At 30.6% G+C, this 21,502-nt stretch overlaps 3 protein-coding genes across 3 annotated transcripts in view; 1 reads left to right on the top strand and 2 right to left on the bottom strand.

The window, feature by feature from the left end:
- Nucleotides 1-39: 39 nt before the first annotated feature.
- Nucleotides 40-6,686, bottom strand: LOC113789339 (HEAT repeat-containing protein 5B). The gene is made up of 5 exons (XM_027338859.2): nt 6,425-6,686; nt 6,044-6,364; nt 1,005-5,979; nt 527-907; nt 40-446 (listed from the first exon to the last, which is right to left on the bottom strand). Exons 1-5 carry the CDS (start codon nt 6,548-6,550, stop codon nt 82-84), a joined length of 6,168 nt encoding a protein of 2,055 aa, XP_027194660.2. The 5' UTR covers nt 6,551-6,686; the 3' UTR covers nt 40-81.
- A 112-nt stretch (nt 6,687-6,798) lies between these two features.
- Nucleotides 6,799-8,184, top strand: LOC113789344 (protein FAM50 homolog). Its single transcript, XM_027338863.2, has one exon. The coding sequence runs from the start codon at nt 6,799-6,801 to the stop codon at nt 7,930-7,932; it is 1,134 nt and encodes a 377-aa protein (XP_027194664.2). The 3' UTR covers nt 7,933-8,184.
- The window catches only part of LOC113789345 (homeobox protein Meis1-like), a 30,116-nt gene continuing 16,660 nt past the window's right edge, over nt 8,047-21,502 (bottom strand). The window contains exons 8-12 of the mRNA XM_075821176.1: nt 13,632-13,783; nt 13,482-13,558; nt 9,030-9,088; nt 8,861-8,956; nt 8,047-8,762 (exon numbers count right to left, since the gene is read on the bottom strand). Coding sequence (XP_075677291.1) covers nt 8,656-8,762; nt 8,861-8,956; nt 9,030-9,088; nt 13,482-13,558; nt 13,632-13,783 — 491 coding nt within the window. The 3' untranslated portion in view covers nt 8,047-8,655. The remainder of the gene's footprint in view (nt 8,763-8,860; nt 8,957-9,029; nt 9,089-13,481; nt 13,559-13,631; nt 13,784-21,502) is intronic.

The following is a 21,502-nucleotide window of genomic DNA, read 5'->3' as shown; positions in this document are numbered from 1 at the left end:
TTTAAAAAGTCAATCGATTTTTTAAAAAAAAACAATAATCAATTTTATTTCATTTGTAAATATTAATTTTAAAAATACAATTTATTTATAATTACTAAAATCAACTTTAAGTTTAATGCTTTGATTTTCATTTGATGATTTTTGTTGTGATAATGTTGTTGTTGAACCATTGTTTATATCATGAAGATTTTTTCGTCCTTGATGATGGATAGCTTTCTTTAGACAATCACTATATGTTGGATTACCATTCATAATTTGTTTAAATTCATCCGGATATTTTGGTCCAATTTCGGTTAATTTTTTCAATGAATGTTCATGTATCATAATTTTTTGTGTATGAAATTGACTTACTAGTCTGGTGTTGGTCTGGTGAATTTCTGTTGAAGATTGATCAACATTCAACAATGAAATCAATGCCGGAATATAAATGTAAAGCATATTGATTCCTAATAAAATGATTCCAAAAAAAATAAATCAACAAGAGTTACCCCAATTATTAAGTGAATAGTGGAATAAGTATACTTACGTTTTTCATCATTAGCTTTGCTAACAAGAATCTCTAAACATGCTAAAATATTAATCATTGATGCAATACGATTATTCGATAATGATTGATTCATTCGAAAAGATGTAACCAATGAATAATATACATCAATCAATTCATTGGCTAAATTATGTATATAAAAAGTAGATTGATCATTGTTTTGTTGTATTGTAAACACTGATTTCAATGTTTCAATACATTTCAATTGAACAAGTTCATTTTCAGATTTTAATGCACGAGTCATTAGATTAATAACTGGATATTGTATTTGTGGATGAGATAAAACTTGTTCCGGTGAATGTATGATAAATACACCGATGGCCAATAATGTTGATATAAAATCTTGTTTCTGTTCATCACCACCTATAGCGAGAAAGAAAGAGAATAATAATGGATGGAAAAAGGATTTTGGAATAAATTCTAAAAATCCACTTGAAACTTTTTTTAAAAAAAAACTTACTTGTTTTAGAAAGATCTAATATTCGAGCAATAGCAGTCTGTAGTAATTGAATCCACTTTATACGAATTTCATCATTATCATTATGATTCAATAATATTGGTGATGTACAAAAATTTTTAATACACTTAAGAAAAGTGATTATCGGTTGTTTTTCATATAATTTTTCATCATAAACAGTTTGACATACAACGGATAATTCACAAAATACACCAATAAATAGATAAAGAATTGTTGGCAATATTGTAACGCTATCTGATGGTCGACAAACATTACATAGATCGGTTAAGATTTGTAAAACATTTGCAATGATTCGTGCATTATCATTATTGAACAGGGCATAATTTGTAGATTTATGACTACGAACAAAAGAAAATTCCGGTGTTTTGGCCAATTGTGGACAAAGTTGTGGTAATTGTCTAACTAGAATGGCTAAACATATTTCCAATATAGAATAAACAATCGATTTATGTGCTTCAACACCTGTAACTGATGATCCATCATTCGAATCATCATTATTATCATCACGTTTCATTCGTATCTGTATATCGATTAAAGATTTGATAATTTCAGTTATAACAACTTGTGAACCAGAAACTTCATGTGTCAATAAAAGACGATGTAATACTTGACATAATTCTAATATTAATTTTGTATCATTTGATAAAATTGTTTCGGTTACTTCATTATGTTGAATAAGTTCTTTTAATGAATCAAGATATGTTTGAACATGTATAGCTTGTTCGGTTGATTTTGGATTACTTAAAGATTCAATACAAACACCAAATAATAAATAAAATTGTTCAAATCTAGTTAGATTTAATGAACTATCATTATCTAATAATTCAAATCCTTTATCAGTACAAAGCCATAATGCTGCAGCATTTAAAATTGATGGCCATGATGCACGATACATTGGCCGTACAACATCAATGGTTTCAAGATTGAAAAATGTACTTCCATCTGGTGGTATTTGACTATAATATTCATCTGGTAATGTAAGTAAAGCATGATCTTTTAAAGCAAAAATCCAATATTTTGATAATGTTAATAATTGTGGCTGTACAAGATCTAATAAACTTTCACTATTATTTGATGAAGATTTCTTCATTTTTTCTTCTTTATTTCGTAACATAGCTACAACATAAACTTCAGCCCATGCTTTTAATATGGCCAATTTTTCCATTGTCGATGCACTTTCATTAAAGATTTTTGAATTCGAATGTTTATGTAGTTTTTCTAATGATGAAACAAGAAGTTGATGAACTCGACGTAAATCATTTAGATCTCTGGCTACACCACTTCCAATCCAAGCACTACAAACTTGACATGCCATAGCTGTTACATGTGATGGAGTATCCACTGCAAATGCTGGACGTAATGCAGCACCGACTTGTGCCTGATATTGTTCCAAAATTACATGATTTTCAAATTCTGGTTCTGGAACATGAGCAAATTTATCGATAACCAATTCGAGTGTTTTTAAACCTTCCATACGTAATTGATCACAGTCGGATGTAGCACCAATAAAAGACATTCGAACTAAATCCGGTAAATGTAAAACAAGAAAGTCTTGATCTGGTTCTGTGAGACGTTTTTCCCTCGCTAAATTCAAATCAAAATGAATGGCCGTATCATTCGATGATTGACTACATGCAGCAATAATCTTGTATAAAATATTCATGATGAACACTCGAGTTTGCCAGCGATAAGTTAGCTTAATATTCAATGAATCATTATGATTAGATTTAAATCCACTTTCTTCAAAATCACCTTCTTCGGTTTCATGATCATTCTCATTGGACGAATCCGTAGTAACTCCAGCATCCGATGCACTTAATACTTCTTTACACAATGTAATCCATAGGTTAAGATTCTTTTCATCCACATGTTGTACAAGACAGTTCAATATTTTCTTAATATTATTCATATTCGAAGAATTTGTTTCATAATCAAGCAATGCAACAAGTATGCCTGGAAATTGATGATTGGATCGTAGATTAAAATTCGAAATGATTCCAACGGTTTGCTGAGATTTTTTTCGTGCAACCCATTCCGATCCATATTCTATTAATGCTTTTGAATCTTTCTGTGCAATCTGTTGAAAACAAGAGATAGATGCTTTACGAAGTAAATATCTTGAATTAATAAATCCATCACATAGAATGAATATTAATTCATTCAATTCATAACAATTTCTATCAAACATATGAAGCTGTTGAAGACAGGCAATAGTTTCACTTTTGATAAGGAAATCACCATGTTCCTGTAATATGGAACATGCAATCATTATCATTTTGCGAATTTCATCAATGGAATGTGTAGAAGTTTGAAATTCTGGTCCTATCGTAGTAATAATAGCCGAAAGACATTTGGCAATACTTTGATGAATATCGATTAATGATGGTGATAATGCCATTAGAATTTTTAAACATTGAGATAAAGTTGGTTCAACATATGGTCGAAACATTGGCCCACCAGATTCGACAATCAATGTTAGTGCATGTAATGCCCATAATTGCACAGATGGTGATGAATGATCATCGGCCAACGCTAACAAAAGACTAATGTTATTCTTTAGTTGTGGAACCGAACCCATTCCTACAACATAATGATGTATACAACCAATAGCTAATGAATAACCCGTTCTAGTCAATGCATCACGAGTTGTACGTAATTTTTCAAAACATTGTTGCGTAATGTTGGATAAAAATTTTCCATCATTTATTGTCTGTACACAACGTCCAAGACATTCAGCGGCAGCATAACGTATCAATATGTTCGGATGGTTCAATACGTTGAATAGCTGTGCAACGACTAGTTTACGAACTTCATCGATTCCCAAATTGATTTTATTCTCCACCAATGTCCTTAAAGCACCAAGCATAGCTGTTAATATATTAATTTGAGTGGCTTCTTGTCGAGAAGATTTAGCATGTTTTAAACATTCTTGAAAATGATTCAACATCTGAACACGATGTTTTTGCGCAACATAAGGAAAAACTAAAGCAAAAACTTGTGCCGATTTATTAATAACGGCAACGGCTAATGGTGGCGATGAAGGTACCAATAATGGATCATTCGACGATTTATACAATATGGTTGGATCATATTCAATTGAACCGATGCCAGATGATAGATGATTTTGTATCTGATCTTCAACCAAACTATGTTCAGTATCCTGAATCCATGAACCAAGTATAATATCAGCATTAGTTTGCATTAGATCACGAATTAAGGAACTTGATGTATTCACAACATTTTCGGTCAATGTTAGATCGGAAACCAATAAACGAAGAAGATTGGCAAAACAATTTTCATAAAGTTGTGGTGGTAACGATAATAAAACTTGATATAATCGTAATCGAACCATTGTATAGCTGCCTTTGATTGCTGGTCCTAATGTTTTAAAATGACTATTCAATGATACAAGCATTGTGATAGCCGATTCGATTGGTGTGAATAACCGTCGTCGTATTTCATCGGTTACTAATTTTGAACAATAAGTTAAAAAACTTGACATTGCAGCCAATGCGCCGGCACGATTTTCCAATGTTATTTGCCATGTGAAAGCATCACCACGTGCTTTTTCCGAATCCAATTCTTTTGTATTGCGTGGAAATGAATTCTTCCACAACAATAACAAACGAGGAAGAAGATTTTTAATCTGACCTGGACCTAATGACAATACGGCACCCATTAGTTGCCAACCAGCCTGTGTCCGTGGCATAGAAAGACGACTATTTTGCGATGCTGTTCGTAATAAATCTTCGGCAATATTGAATATTAATTTTGTTTTGTTTTGTGGTATACCTAACAGTGTATAACGAACCGTTCCAAACAATGCTGATAAAACATATGAATGACCATTTATCGATTCAGGACTTGCACGTAATGTTTCTAGCCGTTCTAATGAACGTTCCATCAAAGGTGTAAGTTGACTATTCACTGCTAAACATATACATCGTAAACACCAGGCAGCTGATAGCCGAACAATATGTGCCGGATGATTAATCACAAAACATACATTATCGATCAAACTTAATTGAGTATCATGCAAAATAGCCAGACAAGAAGCACCCAATTGATTGACTAATGTACCAATTTCCAATAGACAAACAACTAAAATATGATGAGCTGTTTGTAAATCGATTGCATTTCTTATCATAGTATTTTTTTCCGCTTCAGCATTTACTGAATCTTGAGATTTTTGATTAGTATTAGCATGCCCGATTCTTGAATATTGTGACATAATTTTGACCAATTCTTTGATTGCCATAAATTGTCCTTTTTCCATGATATAAGTACTGATAATCATTCTCAATATAAATGTTATACATCTTCGACTATGAATGGCATCCAAATGTGTAGAAACGGCTTTCGAGTTGCTTAGTATTTCGAAAAAATGATTCAATAAAATTGGACTATTTCGTTCGATCCATTCATATCCCATACGGTTACAAAAATCAACATATGAATGAATTACACCGATTCGTATTTCACGATTGGCCGTTGAACTACCTTTAATCATTTCGCCAGCTTTTAGAAAGCCAATTCCACCACGTAAAAATCCCGATGCAAAAAGATTCAGAATTTCTTCAATTGTAAAAATTTTTACTTTTGTTGAATTGGCTGACACTTGAAGTGATTGTAGATTTTGTCTGATTGAAGGTGTTTGGGTAATTGCAGCAACTGTTCCAAGAGTTTGAGCAACAGCTAAACGAACTTCATAGTTGGATCCATCAAATGAACGAAAACAAAGTGAAAAAACATTTTCGATTTCGGTTGTATACAAAAATGGTGCAACTTCGATTAATTTTTGTAAACAACGAGCTGCATTTGCACGAACTGACATTGATCGATCAAGCATTCCATGTTTAAGACTTTTATAAACATCACGATAAATTGAATTGCCAGCTGAACCTAATCCCGATATTATCATACCAAGTGTAGAATATATTTCGAATCTTGTTTGTGACTGTTTTTACAAAAAGAAAATAATAAAAGTTATCATTACAATTGCAAAACAAATTTGTATTTACATCGGCATTTTTCAGTAATTTCAACAACAATTGAACCGTTTCATCATATGTTCGACCCATCAATCTTCCCAGATTTTCGTACATAATACCAATACAAATTATTGATGATAATTTTGTATTAGAAATTGATGCAGAATCATCTTTGTTCTTTAATGTTTCGATAAATTTATTGACCGTATCGAAAAGCAAAAAAGTATCACCAACAGTAAATATCATGGCCAAACATTTTGCAATCAATCTTCGAGATGGATTACCATTTTGGCTAGATAATTGTTTCATTAATTGATCAACTAAAGTTTTCTGTATATCTTTAATGTCATCCTATGAATGAATTAAGAATTAATTGTTGAATAAATTCAATCAACAAAAACCAGTGCAAACCTTTTCGGCTTTATGTAAAAGTTTTGACAAATGTCGTAGCCAATCATAAACAAAAATGATTTTCTTTTCGCCATTCAATTTATTTAATTCGGTTTCGTTTAGAAGATAATCACTTTGAGCGGCCATTCATTTAAGATTTCGGCAATAATTTTCTGGATTGGAATCGAATATTTTTTATTTTTTATATTTTTGTTTTTGTTTTTATTCGATTTTTGTCAACGCGTCAACCCATCATCATGGTCGGGTCGAAATAGCCACCAGGTTTATTGTTTACCAAAAAAATCTGTTCGAATGGATTTCATTCCATTTTGGATCAGTTTTTCATTCTTTAAATTTTGACAATAAAGTTTTTGTTTATTAAAAAACTGAAAGAAATGGCTCATTATAAAGGTGCAGCATCCGAAGGTGGTCGAGCCCTACAATTGCAGAAACAACGTGAAAAAGCATTGGAAGATTTAGAATTACGAAAGAAAAAAATTGGTGATGAATTAAAATTATCGAATATTGGTAATAAATTTGCTGCTCATTATGATGCTATTGAACAACAGATTAAATCATCAACTGTTGGTTTGGTTACATTGGGTGAAATGCGTGCCAAACAAGAAGGTCTTGTTAAAGAACGTGAACGACAATTAGCATTGAAAAAAGAATCAATGATTAAAAAAGAGATTGAATTACGTAATGAACAGAAAGAAAAACAACGAAAACAAATTAAAGCATTATCGTTTCGGCTGGATGAAGATGAAGACGAAGATGAAGAAGAAAAACAGAATAATGATGATAATGATACCGATAATAATGGTGATGGAAAATCTGAAACCGATATAATACCAAATAACGATATCGTGAATAATGAAGATTCGAAATCAAATTTAGATTCATCCGATAGTATCAGTCAAGATTCATTTAATCAAGAACCAGAAAAGAAAAAACGAAAAATGATAAAAAATCCTGATGTTGATACAAGTTTTCTACCCGATCGAACACGTGAAGAAGAAGAAAATCGTCTCCGTGAACAGCTGCGACAAGAATGGGTAGAAAAACAGGAAAAATTAAAAAATGAAGAAATTGAAATTACATTCAGTTATTGGGATGGTTCAGGTCATCGACGATCAGTAATGATGAAAAAAGGCAATACAATTTATCAATTTTTACAAAAATCACTGGAATTATTACGTAAAGAATTTCATGAATTAAAAACAGTTACAACTGATCAATTAATGTATATAAAAGAAGATTTAATTATACCACATCATTATAGTTTTTATGATTTTATTGTTACAAAAGCACGTGGTAAAAGTGGACCATTATTTAGTTTTGATGTACATGATGATATTCGTTTAGTATCGGATGCAACTGTTGAACGTGATGAATCACATGCTGGTAAAGTATTATTACGTAGTTGGTATGAACGTAATAAACATATATTTCCGGCTAGCCGTTGGGAACCATATGATCCACAAAAAAATTATGAAAAATATACTATTGGTGATCGTGTTAAAAAATAAGAAAAAAAACCAAATTCAAACCATTAGTGATGATTTCTACCGTCAGATGGCACCACTAGTGTCATTTGTAATACAATTTAAGCGAAAAATTACAAGAAAAAATTCATTCAATAATAATTTACAAGAAAACATTAATTTTATTTTAAAAATTCTTCTTATTATTTTTTACTAACGACATTTTTTTTTGTCTGTCTGTCTAAAATTAATTATTATCATTATTATTATTAATTAAATTGATTTTTCGTTTGACAATATATTTTGTGTATGTTTGGTATGTGGTGTATGGGAAATATTTGCACTAATTTTTTTTTTTAATTTGTTGTTGTTTTGGTTGTTGATGATGAATCTCTCAGCATATTCCAGTTTGGTCGAAAACAAAAAAAGAAAAGATTTTGATACAAAATGTGTGTGAAGGGGGGAAAGAGAAAAAGTTAGAGGAAAAGGAGTTTTTGCCATTTCATTTCAAAAATTGGTTAGAGAAAGTTTGTTTGTTTGATTGATTTGAATGTGTGTGTGATTGAGATAGGTTTTAGCATGAATTGAATGTCCATCAAATATTTTGTTGTTGTTGTTGTTTTTAGTTTTAGTTGTTGACCAGAACTATCATATGGGAGATGTGATTGTGAAATGATGATGAAGAAGAAGAATACCCGATGAATGATGATGATGATGATCCAAATTGCAGCTGCAGCATGGCCCGGTTATTGTTGTTGTGGTAATTCATTAATAGTTTGATGATTGATATGATGAATATCCGGCCATCATATGTCCGGCCATTAATGCTGCTGCTGTCGCTGTTGCTGTATCCGTATTATTTGTATGAATAATTTCTAATAATAATAAACACCTGAATAATCAGAATTTGAATTTTAAATTTTAATCAGAAAAAATATATCCAAAAAAGGAAAAAATGTTTTTGGAAACTTACCAGGTGTACGAAATTGTTGGCTACTATCCATTAGATAACCCATATTTGGATCAGGACTATATGCTGAACCGGCTGATCCTAATGAACCACCAAGATCTGAAATGATAGAAAAATGGAAAAATTGATGCATGAGAATAACATTCAAGCATATTTTTTACAAAAAACAAACCTGCTCTATTTGATTGATCAATCATTGGTTGTACTATTCGTCTTCTGGCATTGATAAACCTTTTGTGATTTTTTTTTAAAGAAACGAAAATAACAACAAAAGAGAAAAAGGTGTTAAAAATTTCACAACAATAAACATTATTATTATGGTTATTATGGTTATTCAAAGCATCAATGTTTGCGTGCATCAAAATGATTTTTGACAAAAAAAAACAGAAATTTTTCTTCATCTCTGATAGTCATCATCGTTATTACCTGCATTATTCAACCAGGAATCGCACAGAAAAATTGCATCAAAATTCAAACAAACAAACAAACAATCATTATCATGCTGATGATGATGATGATTATCTATCATTATGAATTTGATTCGAAATGGTTGAAATTTGAACTAACCGAACCGAACCGAACCGATCAACCAAACAAACAAACAAGATACAAATCATAAAAATTAGCTGCCAACCAACCAAACAAAACTGGAGAGAAGGTGCAAATTATGGTATGGTATAGTCATATTGACACCACCACAGTAATTTTCTTCATTCAGGGGATATTCAAATTCGAGATGAATACATTTTTTTTTCGATGATGATAATGATGACCATATCCACTGAATTTATCTTAGTTTTGGGATTTTCTCTTGGTTTTTTAATGATCATTAATATTTCCGAATGCAAAGCACACAGAAAAAAACAAACAAAACAAACTGCAAATGCAAAACAAACTGCAAACTAATTAATGATCCATAACCGACCGTTCGACCAGTACATGTGCCATTCAGCCTGGTAATCATTAAGAGATAACGGTATTTTTTTGGGTATTTTGTTCATGATTATTACCTAGGTAAACAAACAAACAAACAAACAAAGTTTTGGCAAAAAACAAAACCTCTGACCAGAGAAAAGAAGCTTTTCTCTCTCTTTCGCTCATGATATAACTGTACATTTTTATCTAAAAAACAACAACAACAAATTGATGATGAATGTAAAATGACCAAAAAAACTGAATGAATAAAACCCCTCACAATGATGTAATCACCATAATCACCTAAAAAAACAACTACAACAGTAAATTGCATGTTTTCTGTTTTTCTGTTTTTCTGTTTCCCATGAATGAATGAATGAATGATGCGACAACGTAGCGAAAAAAAAAGCGAAATCTTTCGTGCTGAATCTCATCATACACACAAACACACAAACAAACACAAAATGACAAATGTCATACTGATCACGATGATGATGATCATTGATAATGATTATTTTGTTTGTTGTCTACCTTATAACCAGGAATGAATTTTTTTTTCTCCTGAATCAACAAAAAGTATATAATATTCTTGTGTCATGAGAGTTCAACCAAGTGTGCGCCACCAAAACTAATTTGCTGTCATTGCACACACACGCACATCACCAAAATGAACCAAGAGAGACACTGAAAAATTTCTGAAAAAACAACATGATCCATCCAACCAACCAACCATCCGACAGAGAGAGATAATCACCTTTAAATTGCATTTTAGTTTTAGTTTTTTTTATTTTGGGTGAAACTAGCTACAAATCAGCGAAAAAAAACAAAACAAAAACAAATCAATGTGAAACTGAAACATACGGTTACTCAACAATCTCAACAAATCAACAACAATCAAAATATCACCAAAGATCAGAAAAAGATCAATTTTGCAATCTTTGAGTTTTGTGATTCTCAGTAGATGAAATTGATTGACTGCTGACTAGAAACAACAGCAGAATAGAAAAAACAACAGCAAAAAAAACGACTACAGCAGGTCATTTTTGTTTCCAAAAAAACGACTCAATAATCGAAAATTAATTTGTGCAAAAAATAATAATAACCGAATTTCGATCTAATTCGAATGGCTAGTAATTATATAATGGGTGTATGATGATGGTTGATGGTATATTATGATCCAACAGGGACAACAGATGTTTAATATGAAAAAAAACAAACAACATTATGGGTGATCCATGATGATTATCATCATCATGGATCATAGTACCAGTCAAACATGGATTACAGAGTACAGAAAAGGCGCGAAATCTGTGTTTGGAAGTTAGTAAAAAACAAACAAAAAACAAAAATAACAGAATTGTCCTGCTGCCGACAAAATCGATGATAATAAAATGAAATTATTTTCTGGATAGAAAAAGAGAGAAAGAAAATTCCTGAAAATTGAAATCGATTCCGGAATTTTCTGTATGTTTGTGTTTGATCGCGACAATTTAATTGTCATTCAATTTTTACAAACAAACAGCGAATTTTCTTCATTTTTTTTCCCGAAATTCTGGTTCATTTTGAAAACTAATCTTTTTTTCTCCGTTTTTTTTTCTGTTGGTAGATTCTATTTTATCATCAACAACATTCGCTCTCTTTTTCGATCCAAACGTCAAACATTAACGTATAATTAAATTGTTGGACAGTCAAGTTTTTTCCACACACACACACTGTATATGTGTGTGTTCACTATACGAATTTCATTTTCGAACAGAATCGTTATGAGAATTTCATTGTGCACATGATGATGATGGAGAATGAATTATTTTTTTTTGGAACAAACGTCGAGAAAGAAAATGAAAAGAACGAAAAAAGCTTATAATTAAAAGATTAGTTTACAATGTGAACAACGAAAACAAGAAGATGAAAAAAAGTGAAAAGCTATATGTTTGTTGTTTGGTTTGATGTTTTGTCGTTTGATGTTTTGTTTTTCTCTTGTTACTATTGATATACTTGAATTTCAAATTAACTGAAATTAACACTGAATCACACACATAGGGAGAGCGAGAATTTTGATTTTGATTTTAATTTTAGCTTTTTTTTGATGAAAAAAAAATTGGAATTTTGAAATTTGCATTTTGCAGAATCCTGATTATAGAGTGGTGTGAGAAACAGAATCTACTACCGCGATTTTCAAGAGTTTCTCATTCGAAATTTGAAATAAAATTTTCAAATTTCAAACATTATCGATTAATTAGATGAAGAAACTTTGCATGAATGTCGTGCTGTTCTTAGAAACTATGGATTTTATCATTTCACAAAAAAATAAACTAATGAGAAACGATTACCATAACCACCACGATCACCACTACATCAATGACGATAATACTTTATATCTGGTGCCAGAGACAACTAAACAAAACAAACGAATCTCCAAAAAAACAAAAATTCAAACATACTGCATTTGAAAGATCACGTGCCATGGTTTTTTTTTTTGCCAATCATCATTGGTTTTTTTCTCAAACGATATTTAGTTGTTGTCCACATCTCTCTCTCACGTAGAATATTTGACAACAACAACAACCAATGATGATAAACACGTGACCAAATCTAAACTGTTTTCGTTTAAGGCTAAAAACAACGAATACGGAATACGGAATACAGAAAAAACTTTAATTCGTTTTAAAGAACTAGATTTTTGTTTGTTGAATTTGGTGAATTAATGAGGAGAATTTACAAACAAAAAAAAATTATCGATCGAATCGGTCAATCAATAACGCAAAACTAACTAACGAAAAACTAGGGGAAAAAATGGCCATCTTTTTGCTGGATTCTACACAATGGTTAAAAATAATAATTATTGCCTGAATCATATATGTGTAGCTCATGTCAAATTCATAAGCTTAAAGCCTGCTTGCCTGTTGAAAAGCGGTCGATATTTTTTCCAAACGATAATAAAAAATCATGATAATCATAATGATTATTATCATCATGTTTAATAATTATGAATTTATCTAAATCTAAATTCAATTCAATTCAATGTTTCACAATGAAACACACATTGACTGAATGGCCAAGGGGAGAAAATCTTTCTATTTTTTTTCTAGCCAAAAAAAAACACAGAGAAAAAAAGCAAGACCTGTCAAAATCATTCATGTCTGTCAATCAAATCAGAAAATTTTTTATTTCTTCATCCAATATTATTGGAATCAGTAATTATTTGATATTCAAGCAAAATGAAATTATATATGTATTTTTCCTGATCGACCTGTCATATGCACAACATACAGCCATATTATCAAGTTAGCCAGTCAGTCAGTTTCGAAGATATTCGTTGTCCGAACCTAGTTGTTGTTTTTTTGTTTTCATTGGATATTCGAGTTTTTTGGCTTTTTTCGTCGTCCAGATAAACAAAAAGTCACGTAGTAAAATTCGTGTATGCTATCTATCGATTTCGATTGAAAAAAAACATTCGTGCTTTACATATGGTGGGGGGGTATATTCGATTTTCAATTTCCATTACATTCCAGGTAAATACCTGAAAATTTTGTTTTTGTTTTTTGTTTTTTTTCTGACCAAAATTCCTAATTGCTACTGAACATTGACGCACGCACGCTTTGCGTTTTGTTGTTGTTGTTGTTTTGGTTGTTGTAAACAACAACAAGCAAAAATTCAATGAATGAATGAAAGAAAGGGATTATCCATAGGTCAAACTATGGTAACTTACCAATTGTTAACTTGTAATATTGTTAGACCAGTATCTTGGGCTAATTGCTTTTTTTGATCTTCAGATGGATAGGGATGCTATATTTAATGCAAAATGAATGAAAAGAATTAGAGAAAAAATGTTTTCAAATTTGAAGAAAAAATCGCTTACCGTTAGATGCTGAAATAGCCAAGCTCTCATAATATTTGTAGCAACTTTTGGAAAAATTCCACGTTTTTTTTGTCGTTTTTTACTACGATCATCATCATCATCATCACCGGTACCATCACCCGATCCAATACTAGCATCACCTAAAAAAGATCCTGATTAAAACAGTGAGGAAAAAACACAGAAAAAACAAGTTAGTTATCATTTAGTTATAAACTGAACGGGAATGAGTGTAAATTAGATTTGGAAATAGAAAAACAAAAGGCATCATAAACCATGAACATTATCATCATAAAAAAATGACCATCGGTCAAATGATGTGTGAATTATCATCATTACAAGATTATCATTTTTTTCTGTTTTGTTTTGTTGAAGTCATTTGGTTGTCAAGTATGTCTGTATGTATGTTTCTCTCAATTACATTCAATGGGGATAATGAAAACACACACAGAAAAAAGTTTCAAAGCCAACTTCCAAAAAAAAACAAAACAAAATCCATCCATACAATAATAATAAAACCATTTTCGATTGACAATAACAGTTACTTGTTACTTTTTTTGTAGTTATATACACTTGAATTCAACAAAAGTAAAATCCAATTATTACGCTTGTTTTCACTTGCACACTCACATACATCAAATAGCATACATTGATTTTCTGTTATTTTTCTCATCATCATCATCAATTCGTTGCTTTACATAATCCACATCATCATTTATCATTGAAAAAAAATTCTAAATGAATATAGAGACTTTTTTCCCCTTTTTAATAAGATTCTTTTTTAAATAAGATTCTTTCAAGAAATTGAAAAGAAAGAATATTCCGAATATGAAAATATCGATTCTTTAGATTCCTCGATTCTTTTGATTCTTCTTTCGATTCTTTCGCTTAAAAAAAATTCCTTTTTGAACTATGAACTTGTTCAACGCAGAATTTTTTTTTACAGAAAAAAAAAGTCCAAATAGCAAAGTCGATATCGATATTTGAACTTTTCATTCATTCATTCATTCATTCATTCATTCATCCTATTTATTTATTTATTTTTGATTTTTGTTCCATTTTTCTCCTTCTCTTTGAAATTCATTGAATGCTTTTTTTTAACATTAGAATTCACTTGATCACTCATACAGACAATGTTTTTGTTGGCCAAATAGCACACAAGGGAATTTTTTTTTTTTTTTTTTTTTTGATAAATTCTGAATGTGTGCGTGTGGAAGGTAAGCATTCACAAAAAGTGTGCATATAGTGAGAAAACATCAATTATTCTGCAGTTCAGTTCAATATTCTTGTCTTTTTTTTCTATGTTTTTTTTCTATGTTTTTTTTGTTTGAATGTTTGACAGGCTAAAATAGACCATACACAGAATAGCGAACAACAGCAATATAATAATATGGAATACTCTATTCACCCAAAAAACAATCAACATTTTTCTGTTGTTCGGGTAGATATTGTATAACCAAAAAATTCCTGGACCAATTCATTCAGGAAAGGTCCATTGTTGTATGGAATTTCTTTTTTGAAAATAACATTATTGGTGGTAGAAGTAGCGGTAAGATTAATGTAATATGCGTGTGTATTCTGTGTATTGCGGCAAACAGCAAACATTATCGAATGAAAGTAGTGGATCCGGTGATTCTTGGCTTTGTGTTTGTTATGTGTGTTTGGTGTCGGAGTTGGTGTGTATTGGTAGGATTAACATTCCATAACAATGACGCAAAAGAAGAAAAAAAAAAATAACACGATGTGCCATGGGACATTATTTTGTGGCGGTTGTTTTTTTTTGTTAAAGTTTCTTTTTTTTCTCTTCGTTGAATAACAATAAAGAGAATCCTATGAATGAAAATAACGACAACAGAAAAGATTCGGTAATAATGATTCGAAATAAAAAATAAAAAAACTGTGAATGAGTTTTGTCGAGAAATGCTGGCTAGCTAGCTGTGTGTGTGTGGTGATTTTGTCTAATGGACCATCATCACCAATGATGATGATAATCATCATCATTGTTAAAAAAACAACGACAATTATGGCGCTTATCTTCTGTTAATGATCCACACCGACAATATATATTGGAGATTTTGAATTTTTTTTTTTTTTTTGTTCACAAAGTCAGAGTCTATCCTGGTTTAGTGGTGATTCTCGAGCAAAAATAAGGAGAAACAAGAAGATTTTCAAATATCACCCAGAAACGAAAAGATCTGAATGTTTTTTTGCTTGCTAAAAAGAGATAACAATAAGATGAATAAGAAGAAGAGACAGATGGTAATATTAGAATGGAATGATGGTAAACTACTTTTAGTTTATTGTTGTTATCTGATAATCTTATGTTTGCAAAAATCCAATGGTTTTTTTCATTTGCTGTTCACAACTTTTTTCTTTCTTTCTTGTTTTACACATCAAAACAATGTAAACTTAGTGGTGAATGAATGAAGATGAGTTTTGCAAACCAAGTTCTAAAAGGAAATATTAAGATTTGAAACGAAACGAATGAAAACCCCATTTTTTCTCTATAACAACCATGGCTTTTCATTTGCAAAAAAAAGATAATAATCAAAAGACAAAGACAAACGAAGAAGAAAAAAAAATCTAACACATTCGATTTGGATGGAAAGATAAGTTTTAGATAGATAGATAGACTCGGGCGTATCCACCATCATCATACACCATCCATATTGACATTACATTATTCGGTGTTTGTGTGTATGTGTGTGCATATTGTGTATTCAAACTAACCAGAGAAATAAAAAAATGAAACTTTTGTTTCATCAAATAAATAGTGGGTGCTAGATAGATAGAGAAAAACATGAAATGAAAAAGGAGGAAAAATGAAAAAAGCTCTATAGTTGGAGGTGACACTGTATATTACATGTATTCGTATGTATCACACATGGCCCAAGCCATATTTGATCACATCCACATTGAGCCCGGATGGATGTTGTTTTTTTTTTGGTTGAATGCAAACAAGCAAGCAAACCAACATAGACAAAGTAAATGCAGAGAAAATTCAAAAAAATATTGTATGGCATGCGTTAATTGTGATTAATGTGTGACACTAATGCTTTCAGATAGAGATAAAGATAGAGAATGAGGGAAAGAGAATTGAATGAGAGAATTTTGCTTGGCTTTTTTTTAAACAATTCAGTCGTCGTCGTTGTCGTTTGCTTATTTTTCATTCATCTCCCTTCTTCGTTCAAAAAAAAAATATCCCAAACTTCAATTTTTCTATTAAAATGCATAATAAAAGCACAATTCTAAACTCAAACACTGGTTTGAGTTTTAATCTTTCTTCTTTCTTTTTTGAAAAATTATTTGAGAAGCAGCAAGCAGCCAAATGGGCAGCAGCAGCATCCACAATACTACTAGCCATATTTTTTTATCATTTTTCGATTCGTTTTTGCTTGTGTGTGCGTGTGTGGTTTTTCTGGATTAAACCAAACAAACAAAACCATATTTACCTTGAAACAAAAACAAAACTAAACTTAAAACTAAACTAATCCAATGGATAAGAATCAAGCTTGTGCACACACACGCATACTGATGTAAAATTGTACAGAATGTGGATGGCAAAGAAACACAAGAAAAAAATGAATTATTACCATAGATCAACTAAAAAGGAATTACAATCATAGGATTCACATTATTGCAATAAAATAACTTGCTTGGGAAGCAAGCAAACAAACACACACAGATATTAAATCTAGAGCAAGCAAGCAATCTTTCTTTTTCATTTCATTTCACTCTGATATCAATAGTGAGAATAGCATTTGTGAAACAAACACCAGGCAAAATGAAAAACAGAAACCAAATGAAAAACACCAACCAAATGATACCCGAAAAACAACGCAAAAAAATATTATAATCCTAAGGCAATTTGTCAATGTCAGAAAATATTAAAAGCATGGAAAAAAAATCTCCCCAAAAAAACATCGTTTGTTTGTTTGCTGTTAATACATGGCCATCATTTTGAAATAAAACTAGCCACCACCACCACCACTATAGTGGATATTTATATTTCCAATGAATCTATTTCGTTTATTTTGACTCATCGTCATTATCATCATCATCATCATTCTACATTCATTCATTTACTACATTTCTGGTATTAATATTAATTCCCGAAAATGTAGATAATTATGATAATGGGGAAAGAATATCATAGTCAGTAGTGTAGCCGTGGATGAAAAATATCTCTATTCCAGCAAAATGAAATTTTGTTGTTGTTGTTGTTGTTGATGGTGGAAATCAAATCAAGCGAAAATTGAACAGAATTTTTTTTTCATTAAAATCCTTTGAATTGACCAAAATGATCATCATCATCATATTGAACAATGGATTAGATTCGGGATATTTATTTTTCCGTTTCAGCAACAACAACAACATTATTAACAACAAGGAATGCTTTTGGTTGTAGTTTTTGGCCCAGAAATCAAAGCCAAGAATGAATGTTTTTGGCCTGAAATGACGATTGGACAACATTTGTTGGGAGCTTAGTTCGTAACTTTCTACAAGTATGTTGTACAAACAAACAAACATAACACACACAATCAACAATCAACACAGCAAAACAAGAAAAGTAAACAACATTCAATCATCTAATAATATTTAATGAAAAAAAAATCACATCACAGTGAAAATAAACATTGAAACATTGAACGAATGAACTGAATGAATTCATTTGTCACAGCAGATTCAAATTGTGAAACTACGAAATTGTTGATTTTATTTCTTTTAATTTTGATTTTCATTAGTTTTTCTGTGCATCCAAAAGTGAAATTGATACATAGACAAAACATCATAGACAAACATCAATACATCAAACAGACAAACAGGCAATGCACACACGTAATATTTTTTTTTTTTTTTTCATTCAACAATGTTTATGGCCTGTTAATGGTCGATGATTATCAAACATTTAAAATGATCATCATGATCATCAAGTGAAATAAGTGTTTATGGCAAACAAATTGTCTGTCTATGTCAGTGTGTGTGATTCGAATGGCCAAATATCATTTTATTTTATTATACAAAAAACTGACTAACTAAGGAATTAAATATTGAAAAAAAGAAGGAAATGATAATGAAATTTGATAGATTTTTATGTGTGTCCAATGCTCATTGCAATGTAATGAAATTGAATTAGATTTGATCATTTTGGATTCATTGAATCATTATTGATGGAAATTTCTGATATTTATATGCGGGAATTAAAGCGGACCAGAAACAAATCAAACGTGACGAGCATATTTTTCTTCTTGATTCGATTCATTTTCTGATCAGAAAAAAAAAGATTATTCAATCTTTCTTTAGCAAAATGACAACCAACAACATTATTATTCATTAATCATCAATTAGAAATGAACAACAGAAATTTCTTTCCGAACGTCTGAAAAAAAACTTAATTTCTATCTTGGGAACCAAAAAAACCTTCGGATCATAATAATCATCCAAAGAAAAACAACAACCGATCGATAAATAGGAGATGGTTTTGGCTACCAATGTTTTTTTTTGTGGATTTTTTTCTGGCTTTTTAAAAAATCTTTATCTTAATTCATTGCCAAGTGGTAATAGTAGTTAGTTAACAAATTGTTGAAACTAATTCATCATTAAATTATTATGATGATGATGATGATAATGATAATGATTACCGAATCTTGAAGGAGGCAGCAATTGATAATTACCAGTTATAATGGTCATGGTTGTTGTTCCGTTCATCTTTATGATGATGATGATCATTTCACAATCTTCAGAGAGAGAGAGAGAGAGAGAGAGAACCACTCTCGTTCAATGTCAACAAAATTGGCCAAAACATTTAACCATTTGGGACAACAAGTGAAGGTCACGATAATAAAAATTTGACCAACAAAACGATGATGATGTTTTGGGTAGTAAAAAAATAAAATTTTGACAAAATTTTCAAATAAAAATAAAAAAAAATCTACATTCAAACAGCATTCAATTTGCATAAAAAACGTATAAATATTTTTTTTCTATTGTGCAAATTAGTAGTGAAATTCACAAGGCAAATGTAAAAATGTAAAATTCTGGCCAACAAACGAGACAAACCAATAATTACACAATTTGAATCAGAATTTTCAAAATGAAATGAATGAATAATGCTTTTTTAGACTTTCGATTTTTCATTTGAAATTTGTCTTTTTTCATTTGTCTTTTCCTTTTTGTTTTTCAACGTTAAACAATCCATTTATATTCCGATCCATTTCGACAAAAAATTTTTTTTCTTCTTCAACGAATTACCATTATCATCATCATCATAATCATGAGTATAATTTGTTTGGTCAATGACCATCATCATCATCATCATTGTTATAAAATGTCCAATGTTTTTTTTTTTTATTATTTTATGCAAATCTTGTCTTGTGAATCCTAACATAACCTGACCAATTCATTCATCTGTCATGCTTTTTTTTTATTTCATTTTGTCATCATCATCTGGGATATTCAGCCAGCAACAAAAACAAATGAAATTCTCTGTATGGTGGCTCAATGATATGAAAATCAAGCAAAAAAAGAAAGATTTTATGATCGTCAACCAGAAAAAAACGACAAAACGAACAAACAACAGCGATTTTTGTCATTAAAAAAAATTTCAAAATCTAGATTTTTCTTCTTTTTTTACCAGATTCAGTCAATTTGTTTTTTACAAAAATAAAAAATTTTCAATCAGGTCATCATCGTCATCAACATTAGCATCACTAAATGAACACAAAGGGTTTATTTAGTGTTTTCTACAGTGTTTGTTTGTTTGAATCCAAATGAATGAAATGTAATGTAATAGAATCATTTTCGCCAGAATGAACAAGTCGAAAATTTTGTATTTTCCGTTTTTTTCATTCCAGATAATTTTTTGATATGAAAATCGAAAATCGAAAATATCTAATAAGTGTGGTAACCTCCAAACAGAAGAAAAAAAAACGTAAATCTACTTATCGACACTTTTTTTTTGTTTTGTTTTCATCATTATTATTTGAAATCCAATAGGTTTTTTGTTTTGTTCTGTATATGGCAAACATCAATAACTAAACAACAAAACTAAAAAAAAACTTAAACATGCCAATTGACAATTGAAAATGACATCTGAAGCTTTATTTTTTTGTTTTCAATAGATTCAGCGCAACCTCTTCAAAACTATTAAATCGCATTGTGTTTGAGTACAGATACGATATTGTTCAACAAAACGTATGTTTGCTGGGGCCAAACACTTTGAACTGAACAGAAAAATAAGAAACGCTACTAATAAGTGATAATGCCCGTGAGACATGATAAAAGCTTTGGATTTTTTTTTTTTTTTTTTGGATATTTTCAATGGAAGAAAAAAACAGCTATTCTTTTTTTTCGTTGAAAAAAAGAAAATTCGTTACAGTCAAACTTCTTTGTTTTTCAAACTCGCAGAATCTATTTGATAGAAAGAATCTATTTGATAAAAGAATTTTGTTTTCAACTAAACACATCTGGCCAAGAGAATTGGCCGTAAATCGAATCAAAATACAATGAAATAAAAATCGGATGAAATACAGAGAGAGAGTGAGGAAAATGTGATTATAATCGAGTTTTAAACAGTAATAATAATGATAGTGTGTTTTTTTTTCTCTATTCTCTTTGGCTCTCAGTATAGAGTTCATCTGATAATGATCATCATCATCAACATAGTCAATGAATGAATGAATGAATTTCAAACAATGTGATTCTCGTATTTCTACCAGCAGCAACAGCAACAATAACCGAATAAAAATGAAGTAACGCCTTGAAGCAAATCTGATCTGATCTGTGAATGAAACAAAAAAAACAACAACAACATGGTTATCCTCGATTTAAAATTATGATGATCAGTGCAAAACAAAACCAGCAAGCAAAATATG

This window comes from Dermatophagoides pteronyssinus, unplaced genomic scaffold (assembly GCF_027571235.1).
Source record: "Dermatophagoides pteronyssinus isolate colony J.1.1.1.1 unplaced genomic scaffold, Derpt_VIB-CSIC_2022.12 sq0009, whole genome shotgun sequence".
NCBI lineage: Eukaryota > Metazoa > Arthropoda > Arachnida > Sarcoptiformes > Pyroglyphidae > Dermatophagoides > Dermatophagoides pteronyssinus.
Note: the sequence above shows the minus strand (reverse complement) of the source record. Positions and strands in the feature narration are given on the sequence as shown.

Bases quoted from the DNA above. Each gene is read 5' to 3' on its own strand.
- LOC113789344 (XM_027338863.2), top strand. From the start codon at position 6,799: ATGGCTCATTATAAAGGTGCAGCATCCGAAGGTGGTCGAGCCCTACAA.
- LOC113789339 (XM_027338859.2), bottom strand. From the start codon at position 6,550: ATGGCCGCTCAAAGTGATTATCTTCTAAACGAAACCGAATTAAATAAA. The intron at 5,980-6,043 runs GTAAATACAAAT...TTGTAAAAACAG, and splicing joins AATTACTGAAAAATGCCGAT to TCACAAACAAGATTCGAAAT. The intron at 908-1,004 runs GTAAGTTTTTTT...TTCTCGCTATAG, and splicing joins ATTAGATCTTTCTAAAACAA to GTGGTGATGAACAGAAACAA.